General features: G+C 34.6%; 1 protein-coding gene across 1 annotated transcript in view; it reads left to right on the top strand.

The window, feature by feature from the left end:
* The window catches only part of LOC149769878 (uncharacterized), a 35968-nt gene extending 22625 nt beyond the window's left edge, over positions 1 to 13343 (top strand). Inside the window, exons 5-6 of the mRNA XM_089949699.1 lie at positions 13 to 256; positions 4048 to 13343. Coding sequence (XP_089805825.1) covers positions 13 to 256; positions 4048 to 5071 — 1268 coding nt within the window. The 3' untranslated portion in view covers positions 5072 to 13343. The remainder of the gene's footprint in view (positions 1 to 12; positions 257 to 4047) is intronic.
* The last annotated feature ends 1020 nt before the right edge of the window (positions 13344 to 14363 follow it).

Genomic DNA, 14363 nt, shown 5'->3' with positions numbered 1-14363 from the left:
TGGAATATCAAGGGTACAGAAGGACATCTGGAAGTCAGCAAACAGCCTTAATACTCATGGGGAACTTAAAACCAGTCTGCAAAAATGTAGAGCGGTTCCTCCAGGGGGTACAAAAAGGACTAATAACTCTGAGTCAGATGAAATTTGAGCTGAATGGAATTCTGAAAAACACCATTTTCAGCCAACAAAATGAAGCAGAGGGAATGAGAACAGTAGCTTCAGACATAAGAGACTATTGGAAAGAGAAGCTGATGCAGTAAGTATATGATCAGCTCCTTTTTTTGTATTAGTAGTTTCCATATTCATCCTGTCTGTCATTACCCCATAAATAGCTTATGCGTAGTAGCCAAGTTTTAGCTGGCCTGGTCACAAGGCCTCTTGAGTTTGTGATATGGCCGTGTATCTATGATCTATTGTCCGTCTGTCAACAATTAATTGCTTGATACCACTCAGGAGTCCATGTTTCTAGCCCATTTTGGATTAAACTTGGAATATGGGTTTATATCATTAAAATCCTGGACGTCAGGGCACAAGATCCATACATATTAATGAGATTACCTTGCATCTTATTAGCTGAGATATATACCACTCTGGAAGTCTTATTTTTTTATCTCTTTTGACCTACTACAATATATTGTCAAGATCTTGGATGAGTTTGATAATGAGCAAGATCCATGCATATTAATGAGGCAATCTTGCATCAGCTTTAAACATATGCGTGGACTCCATTTAAACAGATGTTGAGTGTGTTATTGGTGTATCGATAACTGTTCTTTATTTTTCAGCTCAATGTTGCTACTGAAATTTCTAAGTCAGACTAAATAATTTCTTTGATTAGTGAACACAGTTTGTTTTGAAAAATGGGGTATCCTTTTTGTGGATTTTTTTTCTCCACTTAAAAATCCTTTATGGTCTCACCCACATATTGCATGTGTAGCAGGTGAGTAAAAATTCAGTGTTAGATGTATTACACTGACCTCTGATTTGAAATATATCTGAGGTTGGTACAAATGCTTTTAAAGATTTTTTGTTTTCCATTTTAATGCAAATAGTGCAACTTTTTAATGCAAATAATTTACCTATGAAACTTTGAGTTTTTCTGGCCCTTTTTATTTAAACGCCATTTTATACTTATTTGCTCAGTTTTGTGTGGTAAAGGTCATTCTGGTTAGTTATTTATTTCACGATTACATGTGGATATTTTTCAACAAAGACTCAAAATCTGGGCAAATTGTAAACTTTAGGCACAAGTTGATCTCAAAACCTCATGCTATTTTACCTGAGGTTGCACTGTGCAAGGTAGTCAGCTATGATATCTTTTGTAATTTGACTTATTTGAGTAACATTTTTTTGTGACTTTGTAACAAGGGGAGGTAATTACTTTTTCGTAGAAGAGCTAGATAGAAGCGCTGATGCAATCCTGTAGAGACTAAGTATTCTCTCCCTGTATTTGGAATCTATTAGATAGGTATCCCACAGAGGATCACTTTCACTACCCATTAGGTCAAAACTAGAAGAAGGAATGTTGCGGTATTCTCTCCAATCTGCTTTGGTGGTCTGGCTTTGATCAAACCTAGGTTGATTTTGAGTGAACTTGGTCAGATAGACTTAAATCTTGTAGATGTTAGATAGATGCAACTTTGAAAAACTTCAGCACATGTTGATGAAGTGATCTTGCATCCAGTTGGCTGAATCTGTCAACACTTTGATGACTATTTCTGAGCAGATTTTTAAGATATCCAGTGAGTTTTATTATGAACAAGATCTGCACAATGTCAGTTAGAAATAGTTTGTATGCTAGGTAATGAGTTGGTTTTTTTTAACTTGGTTCTTTGTTTAAAGGAGGGGGCCCCGAGTGGCCGAGTGGTCTAAAGCGCTCACCATTACGAATCACTGCCATCTCACATCTGTCTGCATGAGTTCGAGTCTCAGGCTCAGCTAACATGGGTACATGAGAAAACCTGCCAGTAGCTTCTTGTGGGTCGGTGGTTCTTCCCAGGGTTTTCCAGGGTTCTTCCTCCGCCAATTATACTGGCCACCATGTATAGCCTATCTTGTGCTGAAAAATGGGGTTAAACCCTACAACAACAACAGCAACAACATTGTTTGAAGGAAAGCATCAGATTTAAACCATGATATTGACTACAGTATTTAGAATCACATGATCGGGGTTACACAGAATTCTTAAAAATGCAAACCAGATTTTTACAATTTTCTTTTTGAATTTTAAATGCATATATTTGGTTGATGAAAATTTCCCAGAATCATAATTTTATTGCTGTAAAGAAAAAGTGTAAAATGTAAGATGTGATACCCAAGATAAATAAAACAATCGACTAGTTTATGAATCATTACAACCTTAAGACAGTATTATAATGATGTATTGTGAGTGATAAGTGCTGAGTAGTTGAACAGAACTGAGGATGCATTTGATTAGAGATATTGGTGTTACGTGTACAATTTCAGGGTAGCATACAATATGTGCAATTTGTTTGTTGTTTTTGTAATATTGGTCTTGCTCCAATAATAGTATATTTCTTGAAAATTAATTCCTAAGTTTATATGTTTATATACAGAGAAATTTTTTTGAAAACATTACCACATTTGAAATTCTTGTATATTTGGATTAAAGTTTTATATGTTTGGTGGCATAGAGTTTGACAGGTGCTAGCATTACCATCATGGTAAAATACCAGAAACATTTGTCATTAATAAATTAGGTTAATTAGAATATCACATGCATCATGCATTAGTTCATGTTTTCGTTGCCATGACTCACATTATTTTGAAATTTATATTATATCTTTAGCTTTTAATAGACATTTTTTTCCAGTATGCTTCATTCTATATTTAGTACGTGTAGTAAAGAAATTCAAAGACTTAAAACTTATAAATTCATATTTTCCGAAAGTCAGGTAAGTCAGTTATACAAAAATAAGCTATTTCTATAAACTTAACTATTAAAGATCTTGGATGACTGGTTATGAGCATAGCACTTTGCATATTAAATTATACTTTAAGTTTACCTTTGCAAAGAATTTTGTTCAGACTATTATAATAACAGGTAAAATCAGCTATAGTTAAAGTTTTGGACATAGTTTATGTTGTGTTTTTACAAAACTACAAGTCTTTTTAGTGAAATGGTTTTTTTAGGCCTCTTTGTTTAGTTACTGTCATTTTGAAGAATATTTTATCTTATGATCATAGGTCATTTTTTAAATTTGTTTCATTATTATTTTTGCCATGGTCTCTCCTTAGCTTAGCATTGTTGTTATTCTGAAACTGTTCACCACCATTTTTATCCAGAAATTTGGCTAGGTGTGAAATCAGTTCAAATTGATACAGAGTTTGTTGAAAAAGCATTGAGATCACAAAGAATTTGTATGTATGTTGATAGTCAGTTATTTCTTTGCACAGCAAGTAAATGATATTAACGCATGTGCCAACCTTCTCACACTTGGTGGCTTTAACATGGGTGTGTGTGTGTGTGTGTGTGTGTGTGTGTGTGTGTAAGAGGTTGACTATGCCCATGGCAATAATCAAAGTTATTTAGAGGATTGTGTTCCTTAAAGCAGTCTTGGTGGCTGAAGATTGTCTAATGCCTCCATAGGACAGCCTGTTCTCAAGCAGATGTGAAGACAGAATTCTGCCATGAACAGAGTTCATTACATACAAATTGGCATTTAGGTGGAAAATTTCAGACTGGCTAGGTGTTAGTAGAGAAGTGAGTATGATAAATGTACCGTAGATACAGGCCTATAAGTTGGGTCCAAATGTAGACAACATAGAACCAGATCTGCCCTCACATAATGTACTGACACATCACATTCTGTATTGTTTGTTCTACTATAATCCTAACAAACTGCATAGACCTTAATTTGCTGATGGATTATGTGACAGCAGATCTGGATTTATTCAATGTACAAAGATTGATAAAGGGAAATAATTCATACCAATAAATTTGAAATGTTGTTACCAGTACTATTCCATCCCCAAGTGCCTATGCTTCATTTTATTCATTTAAATAAATTGTCTTTATTATTCCAGTATGGATGAAGTACAAGGTTGTGGTGACTACTTTGGGACTTGGACAATATTCATATCAAATCAAAATAATTTGGCAAAAGAGCAAGAAGTGAAGCAGAAAATTGCGATGTGTCTCTCTAGATACCCATATGATTATGATATTAAAATAATCACAACACCAAGGACATTTGCAAACCCAAAACTGTGTGGAGCTTGCAATCAGATGCAACAGTTGAACTTCAAAGCTGGGCAGAAATTACGTTGGCAAGATGAAAAGGGCCAGCTAAATAGGTATGGGACACTTGGTATATTTGTTCAGGGAAAGAATGAACCATCAGTTTATTTTGTCACCAATGGACATTTCACTGTTGGCACAGGAAATGTCTGCATTTCTGTCAGGGATGAATCTTATGAAGAGCTTGGAACAGAAAGGTGGACCTATGTTGAAGGATTGATAGACATTGCTGCTGGGAAAGTGAAAAGCAGTTTGCTCACCCGCTGCATGTTTTACTATGAAAATTATTATGGAGAAGAGTGCTCATATGTTATAATGAAAACTAATGAAGATACACTTGATGGTCTGGTTGGAACGAAAGTTTTCAAGAGAGGTGCAGAAACAGGACTGACAGTTGGCATTATTTCATCAAAATCATTAGATCTGAAGAAAGAAGGAACAATAAAGGCATGCAATATGCTAATAAGTCCTCTCCCAGGGTCAAAGCTAGAAGAAGCTGAGTTTGCCATAGAAGGAGACAGTGGGTCAGTTGTGTCCCTTTACAAAGAAGAAGAAAATATAGTTGTGATCATAGCAATGATAATCGGGGGATTTGAATTAAAACTAACTCTGGATGAGAGGGAGCCCAGCATGAGTCAGGGCAATGATACCTCTGAGCAGAATGCAGAGAAACTTTGTCTTGCATTTTCCTTGATGGATGGAGTCGATGCACTGAATAAAAAGTATGATCTTGATTTAGTTGTTAAAACAGATGTGTTGGACAAAAATGCATCTAAATTGCACCTACTTGAAGTAGGGAAGAACATATGATATAGCATAGTTTTGTAGTCAGTGTGGCCCGGTGTTTAAGTTATGTTTGTATGCCCTTGCTTCATGCATTGAGATATGTTATCTTTCTCCTCTGGGATACACTTGTAGTATACAAGTCACAGTGACCCACCTTCTTTTTGCTAATTAATATGTTGCTTAAATGTCACCCCTTGTTTTAAATTTCAATGCATAACAAGTTGAAGGCATAACATCTTCCTTTTAACTTTGTTAGAATATTAGTTTTCCTTTTTTGTAACCACTGCTGGGGAAAGTAGATCACAATGACCTGTATTTCATGAATTTTGTGTCAAATGTGCATCACTTGGCATGGCATGTTTATGGAACTTGGTCAGGACCATACTCAAATAATTGGGTACTTTCAGAGGGGACAATAGGTCACACTAACTTATTTTTTGAAAAGTAAACATTTTATTTATTGATTAGAGTATTCCAGTGTTCAAGGTTTGTTTTCCTACCTTTACCTTTCTATTTGGCATGATATTTTAATGGGTCTTGATCAGGGCAGTCCATGCATACTGTTTTACATAACAAGATAAAAAATAGATACAGGTAACATGAACATAATTTATTTTGCTCATGTTTTCTTTTTGTTTACAAGTTAACCCAATGTTATAATAGTTTCTTTGCATAATGAACTTGGTCAGGATATCACCATTATTTTTTTTGATTGCAAATCTCTGTATGTAGGCAAGGTCTACAAGGTGTGTTCAGTGGAACTTAGTCTCACTCCAATACTAATAACAGGGAATTATAGGAAAAATGATGTCCTGTTTTTCCTTTGAAATGAACTTCACTGTTAGTAATTATAGAGTACCTCAGCAAGGAGGTATACATGCTCCTTCTCTTTGTGTAAAAGTCTGGAACCTCCTTTGTTGGGCAACCTCAGAGGAGATCACTCTCTGAGTCTGCCATATTCTGGGAACAACAGTGTATCCCCCAGGGGTTTAAAATTGAGGGTGAAAAAAAAAAACTTAGTATCAGAACTAGGGGTCCAATAAAAAATGTGGGGGTCAAAAATGTACTGACAAATTTTCATCTTAATCCGTACTTTTTTAGCTTGATATATTGCAACTTGCACAGTATACTCTCTCTCTAAAAATACAAATAAACCAACATGCACAATTAACAAACAAATGCATTGTCCATTCAAAGAATAATTTTATTGGTTCATTTTTCTTTTAGTTTAAAGTCGTACTTTTAACAGTCTCCTTATAATCTTTTTGTAGCAATATTATAGACCAACACATTACATATAAGCCAATACAGAAAACCAATTAATCTTTTTAACCATATGGCAGTTAATTTACTGCCTGTTGTAAAATGTGTACTATCATCGGTTTCATTGTACTTCGTCCTAGAACACTTTTATCCAAAAATCAAAAAGGCTAATGATTAATCTTCTTCCTAATAAGTTACACTTGAACTTTAAGATCTTTCTTTTATTGCAGCAACTTAAAAACCAACAAAATCTCACTCCAATACTAATAACAGAGAATTATAGGAAAAATGATGTCCTGTTTTTCCTGTGAAATGAACCTCACTGTTGGCACCCTACTGTAACCCAGTGTTGAAGTTACACACAATAGGGCATGAATACATCATGAGCAATCTGCCGTCCATTCAATATAGACTAGATGAAAATGTGTTTGTATAGATAATTGTTTAGTTGACTATTACTCTGATAAATTTCAAGATTGAGTCAAACTCTTTAAATATTGTAGTTCTTTCTAGCTACTTCATATGGTTTATTTTTGTTATTGTTTTTTTTTACTAGTGTTTCAAATGCTTGCTTCCACTATTGAATCATGTATCTGTAGTTAGGTGGGATACCTGGTGTCTTTCATTATAAATGTAGCATGTTTTTATAATTTCCATATCAATTCGCAGTTATCCTACCATACTCAGTTTTAACACATGACGATTAATCCTGCATCTAATGTTATCGATGGAGCCTACAACATGTCATGGGTCACATTCAGTCATACGTTCCTTATTGTGCTTAATATGCAAAATATTCTGAGGCCTGTTACATATGGTCTGGTCATAAGTGATGATTGTATTCTGTGGCCTGTTACATACGGTCTAGACATAAGTGATGATTGTATTCTGTGGCCTGTTACATACGGTTTAGACATAAGTGATGATTGTATTCTGTGGCCTGTTACATACGGTCTGGTCATAAGTGATGATTGTATTCTGTGGCCTGTTACATATGGTCTGGTCATAAGTGATGATTGTATTCTGTGGCCTGTTACATATGGTCTGGTCATAAGTTATGATTGTATTCTGTGGCCTGTTACATATGGTCTAGACATAAGTGATGATTGTATTCTGTGGCCTGTTACATATGGTCTGGTCATAAGTGATGATTGTATTCTGTGGCCTGTTACATACGGTCTGGTCATAAGTGATGATTGTATTCTGTGGCCTGTTACATACGGTCTAGACATAAGTGATGATTGTATTAGATACAAGATATAAAATGTATAGAAAACTTGGAATATTGCTGGGTGAGGGGAGCATTGAGACGATAGATATCTCATATATTTTTACATGTACTACAGTGTATGTATGTATGTATGTATGTATCTATCTATGTATCATGCTGGGGATGCACTACCAGGTGAAGTGGGTGACTAAGTCACCTAAAATGTGTAAACTTTGCCTTTTCTGCTAGGAAAGCGAAAATGACCTCACCTTGTGATTTGGTTATTAATTGTTTAACCGGTTACATTAGTTTATGGCTTTTGAAATGTACCCTCTTTGCAGCCAGTAAGTTCTCACTGTGTAGTGTTATTACCCAAGGCAAAATGTACTGTATGTGGTGTTGATACCAATGGACCCCTTTCACAATACGCATTTCAGACAAATCGCCATTTGTGATAATGAGTGCTAAATATCAAAACGAGGCTGTCACTGCTGGGTGAATGTTATTTATACTGACTTGAAAGTGGAGATCAGTGTTGGAAAGTCTGAATAAAATTATGATATCATGTACTTACAGTGTTGATAAAAAAGCATGGGCATTCATAATAATAATATTAATAATAATAACCTATTCCTCAGTGTATTTTAACAAAAAATAAACACGTACACACACGGCCAAGCAAATGAGAAGTTTCTCTTAAAAATTTGTTTTATGCCAAAAAAATTGTTTTAGAATGTATTTTATCTTATTTTGCACTTAAGCAATATAAGCAAGTTCTTTTTTAGCTTTAATAACATTTGTCTGATCATCATTGAGAGGTATATACACTTTAGCTATCCAAGCATGTTTTTTTAGCTATGTAGTTTAAATAAACTTCAACTAAAAGCAGTGGAAAAACAATCACTATCCTTGCAGATTCAGAAGATAGCAACCCCCCCTACCAATTACACCACCACACCACACTCTTTCTGTTGAACTTAATTTTAAAATAAAATTTCCCTTTGTACCATTAGACTAATACCAATTTTAGGTTTTAGTGAAATCTAGTCTCTGGCTAAAAGACTAACTTAAAATGTTAGTTTCAAACTCTAAAAATGTCTATATAAACCTATTTTCAGAATCTTGGATTTAAGTCTGACTATTATCTAAACAATTTTAATTTAAAAATTACATTATTCTATAGTTTTGGTATTTTAATTAACATAACATTATTCTGTAGTTTTGGTATTGTAATTTAAAATAACTTTACTCTATAATTTTGGTAATTTAATTTAAAATATCATTATTCTTATTTTGGCATTTTGATTGTAATTCTCTCAGCAGTGAGTGCCTTGTTTTGTAATATAGAGATATATATACATTTTAACTTTCAAAGGATGTTTAGAAGTATGTAGTTTAAATAAATTCTAAATACAGTCAGTAGGAAAACAATTACTAGCCTTGCAGATTCAGAAGGCTGCAAGTGTCCCCATGCTTTCTGTTGAATTTAAATTTCAAATAAAATTTTGCTTTGTCCTATGAGACTAATACAAGAGTACTGATTTTAGTCAGTAGTTCAGATCTACTAGTCTCTGACTAATGGGCTATTGTTAGTTTCAGACTCTGAAAATGTCTGCATATAACCATTTTCAGAATCATGGATCTAAGTCTGACAGTTATCAAAACAATTTTAATTTAAAATAACATTATTCTGTTGTTTTGGTATTTTAATTAAAGTAACATTATTTTTTTAGTCTGGTATTTTAATTAAAATTATAGTATAGATTTGGTATTTTAATTAAAATAACATTTTATTCCATAATTGGGTATTTAAATTTTAATAACATTATTCTATAGTTTTGCTATTTAAATTTTTCTTTTATAAAAATGTATCTATCGTTTAGGTATTTTACTTTTAAATGACATTATTCTATAGTTTTGGTATTTTATTTTTATGGATGAAATCACTTTTTATTACACAAACAATGTCTGTTCTTTGACACTTTAATCTCAGTGACAGGAATTTCAGGGAAAAATGCAAATGCAATTTCCCTTTTCAAAATTGGTTCCTTTCATCACTGTTTTCATTTCTCTACTAAATAGTGATAAATCTGATGGAAATTCATTTCTGATAAAAATTTAATAAAAAATCCAGTCCATTGAGCATTTTCAGGGAGCCATAACAGATTGTGAAATGTTGGATGTCAGCATCATACTTACATCTATTAACTATGTTTTCATGCAAATTAGGGCATAGTTGCAAAATACTAACATGGAAGTTTGTCTGCTGACACTATCATTGTTCAGATTTAAGATTTCTTTCAGTTGTTTAATGGTTAAACACAATCATTTCTCTAGGAGAGGGGTCTCTGACTCAAATCACCCTGAAAGCCACATGAGGCCATTTTCATTGGCCCAAGGGCAGCACCACCTTTGCTATCTCTCGTGAACCTTGTGACGCCAATCAATTTGCGGGCCATATAATATTGTTTGGCAGGGTGCGTGTTTGAGAATTGCAAGATTTTGCGAGATAACCCGATAGCATTGTCTTCAGTTATTGTGAAACTGGTCCATTGTGTTGACAATCAAACTTGCGCACATTCACAGGGGTGTTTTAATAGCTGACTGACCGTTAACCCTTTCCCGACCAAGTTATTACTGCGCGATTTCTGCCTACCATTGGATGATGAAAACATACCAACTTCTGTTTTAGTATTTAAACATCATTATATATTAAATAGTAATTTGTTGTTTTAAGTATAAAATCAGTGGAGAGCACTAATTTATTTTAAATAATGATTTGAACTGCCGTGTTTGCATTGTTTTCTGTATGAATTCTGTTTAAAACTGTAAGTGAAGCTATAAATGGCAGATGTCACTGTGTCTTGGAAATGCTACTTCATTAGATTATGTTTTTGTAAATAATTCTGCAGTAAGATAAGGAAAATAGTTAATTATTGTTATATGTTAGAAGATTTAGCTTAAAAATTTAATCATGTAGGTCAGTAACATGGGACAATGCTCTGTTGTGGAATTCGAAAAGTGCTGCAACTTTATGGTCATTGCTGTTTTCTGACATTCATTTTTGTGAAAATACAAAAAGAACAGTGAAGCAAATACTGTTTAACCAAAGCATGATGTTACTACAAGTACATAATCAAATAATAAAACCATAAATATGCAGTCCTATCAATGGATTGTTGTAATAGTTATGAAGCTAGAAAGTGAGTGGTTATGTTAAGAAAATCCCTCTTTCTAAAAATAGACGCACTGACTTGGTATACATGGAGCCATATGTGTGCTTTGTTGTGTTGATTTGGATGGAAAAGAGGGTCTAGTTTGGTCATATTTCGATATAAATGCTTCATTGTGTTGTCTATGAATAGTAAGAGTAATGTTTACTTGGCAACAATGAAATTAAGATGAACAGTATGGTATGAAGTTACATACACCTTGGCTCCATATACATGTTACAGGGAGTGGTTTCAAAGGAATTTAGAAATTCTACCATAAGTGGTGTTCTTGGGTAAGGTGCTTTACTCTGATTGCCTTTGCACTAAAATAACCTTGTGTTGCTGTTCCATAATTCAGCTTTTCAATACCTTGTCTTTTTGTCTATGTCATTTGGATTTTTTAACTTTTCTTTAAAACATTTCAGTCGTATCGCTACTCTGTTTGCAGTGTGGCAGTTTATAGTGATGTCTAGCACTGGGGCAGCTGTTAGTACCATATTTTTAAGTCTTTGGTATGATTCTGCCGGAGTTCGAACCTGCGACCTCCCGCATCCAAGGCAGACCCTATAACCACTAGGCCACCGGAGCGGTCAACCTGTCTTTTTGTAATAAAACAAATAAGGTCAATAGTAATGAGATTTTGCCTTTTAAGTTTCCTTTCCACATAAAACATTCCATATAGTACAAGGAATCATTATATAATTGGTTCATCTGTGTCACTGTGGTTACTTCATCCATCAGCATATCTTACTAAAGGGAGCAATTACTGATTTGGGAATTGGTGTGAGTGTTATTAAGGGCCCAAACTTGGAATGCACTGTGTATCATTGTTTTAGGTCTTTATGGGGTGTTCAGTCGTATGTTGGTACCTGCATCTGGTGCTTTAGGGATCAGAATGAAAGAGAAATGTAATAACAAGTAATAGTATATTACCAGATGCCACAACACCAAAGCCTTCCCCAGTGGGTGGTTGCTGGGCATCATCACCAAATCGCAGATGCCACAACACCAAAGCCTTTTCCAATGGGTGGTTGCTGGGCAGTGGGCAGTGGGCATCATCACCAAATCACAGATGGCACAACACCAAAGCCTTTCCTAATGGGTGGTTGCTGGGCATCATCTGTATATCACAGATGCCACAACACCAAATCCTTTCCCAATGGGTGGTTGCTGGGTAGTGGGCATCATCTCCAAATCACAGATGGCACAACACCAAAGCCTTTCCTAATGTGTGGTTGCAGGGCATCATCACAAAATCAGAAGGTGAAATGGAAATCACTGATAAGCATCACAGATAGCTACTTCACAGATCAAAAAGTGATTCTTGTTCACTAGCCTTTTCACCTGCTAGTTCTGGCCATTATTGATTTTGACTGCATTCATTTGTTTGATTAATTTCATTATACTGGGATATTTGAGCCAGACACAACAGATCTCCCTACGCACTATATTATCTGTCTAAAGACATTGTTTATTTATGGAGACCAACATATTTTTCCCTCAAAATATATTTCATGCCTTGTTATTTACCGACATCATTATTTATGCACTGATGGTTGTGGACACTGGTAGTTTTACAGTGATTATCCAAGAGAGACTGCCTAATGCCACTTTCAGAAAATGGTGAAGTTGCTTGATTATAATCTGAAATCAGCTTAAGTTATCTTGTTTCATACATGATTCAGATAGTAATTATTTTGGGTTTAACGCCATTGTTATATATTGCAAGATGGCAGCCAGCATAACTGGTGGAAGAAAATCCCAGGAAAAAACCCGGTAATGACCCATGGGAAGCTAATGGCAAGTTTTCTCACATACCCACATTGGCCTGACCCAAGATTCGAATCCGCATGGACAGAGGTGAGATGGCAGTGATCAGTAAAGGCAAGCGCTTTAGACCACTCGGCCACCCGTGGCCCCATAGGTCTTAAAACCATAAGAATAATATGTCATCCTTTATTAAAAGAGTAAACCATTAAAATTAAAGTCTTCATCTCAAAAATTTTGCTTGGCACTTGCATTGTAGATAATACTAAAATCTGCGCTCAGTCATGTGCTGGAGATGGAATATCCTTATCTACATATAATAACAATTAGGACTGCATCCACACTACCAAAACATATTTTTAACTTGAAAATTACAGCCTAAATTTGTCTTATCATGTCCTTTTCATTTTGTTTTTTATAGAATGACAAACTATGTGACCTATCCAACTTATATTTATGCAGATTTTTATCAACTGTAGAATATGTAACAATGTAAAACATAACAAGTATTGCATATTTGGAATATTTTACATCTATTGTTGAAACAAAATCATTGTATGTGATAAATATAATCTGACAGGTTGATTTTAGTTTCTAATTGTGTTGCAGGTGATTATCGTAACTCATCTTGTAAGGTATGGTAGTAATTGATGTATCTAAAATAAAATAATCAGTAACAATACTTATTCACACTGGAACCTCCCTCCTTTGGATTGCATCGTCTATTACAGAGGCAGGGATGACATCAAGGTATGGTTGTACGAGGTATATGCAGTTCAACTATTCTTGCTTATAATGCCATGTGATTGATTACAGAAGTAAATGGCGATGTAAAAGTGCTAAAGTTTCAAATTTTCTTCATTTTAACAACTTACGTAGTGCTTATTTTTGCTCAGACTGGACAGATGTAAACGCCTTTATTTTCAAATGGGGTAGAGCCATGGAGACATTTGGTTCGCATCAAGGATTGGTCTTCTATGAAAACAGCTGACTGATAAAGTAGGGTTTTGCAGAACAACATTTCTCATCAATGTTTATCAATATTAAGCAGGGCCGTATTATCGAATAGACACAGTAGGTACTGTGCCAAGGGTCTACGAAAACTAAAGGGCCTGTGGAGATAAAAAATGTTGACCATGTTTTATTTTCCTTGGTATGATAAAGACTTTAACAAAGATCTCTTCTTGAATGATTTGCTTTCCAAGAAAAATTATTCAAGATAATTTGGATAGCCCATCTAAATCAATAACCCAATAAAATTGCATCCACCAAAAGGCCTATGAAACAGGAGTGTGTTGCGGCACTACAATGACTTTTATCTGGCCCTTAGTATCACTAATAAATGCATATGCAGGCTTTCTGAGATAAGATTACTGTCTTGTGAAATTTACCATGTCAGCTTATCAATATGGGAACTTCTGGTATTTAAAAGCAGTGTTACTATTGTAGACCAGGTGTTTGAATAACAATAAACCATTCCCTAGTCAAAATAGATTTATTTTTTGACGTAGCTTATGTAGCAATTAAACCAGAACTAAGACTTCTATGTAGTATTTAACTTCTAATTATTGTGAAAGAAATATAGAGGCAGATATAGATATATATTCTACAAGTGCTACATACTGGAGAAAGTTCTATAACTGCTCTCAGCTATCAAGATCTCTGACAGACTGAGTTCAGAGAAAGGAGGAGAGGGCGGGTTTTGTAATGCACACCAACATGCAATGCATGGACTGTTATGGTGAACACTTGTGTTCTTTTACTCAATCGAACTACTTGCACATACATATATATATACATATACATGCTACATGTCCATAAACGTATTACACTACACATAGTAGTGCACATCCTAGCAGGTTGT

Source organism: Sinohyriopsis cumingii, unplaced genomic scaffold, assembly GCF_028554795.1.
Source record: "Sinohyriopsis cumingii isolate HCF-2022 unplaced genomic scaffold, ASM2855479v2 utg003096l, whole genome shotgun sequence".
NCBI lineage: Eukaryota > Metazoa > Mollusca > Bivalvia > Unionida > Unionidae > Sinohyriopsis > Sinohyriopsis cumingii.
Note: the sequence above shows the minus strand (reverse complement) of the source record. Positions and strands in the feature narration are given on the sequence as shown.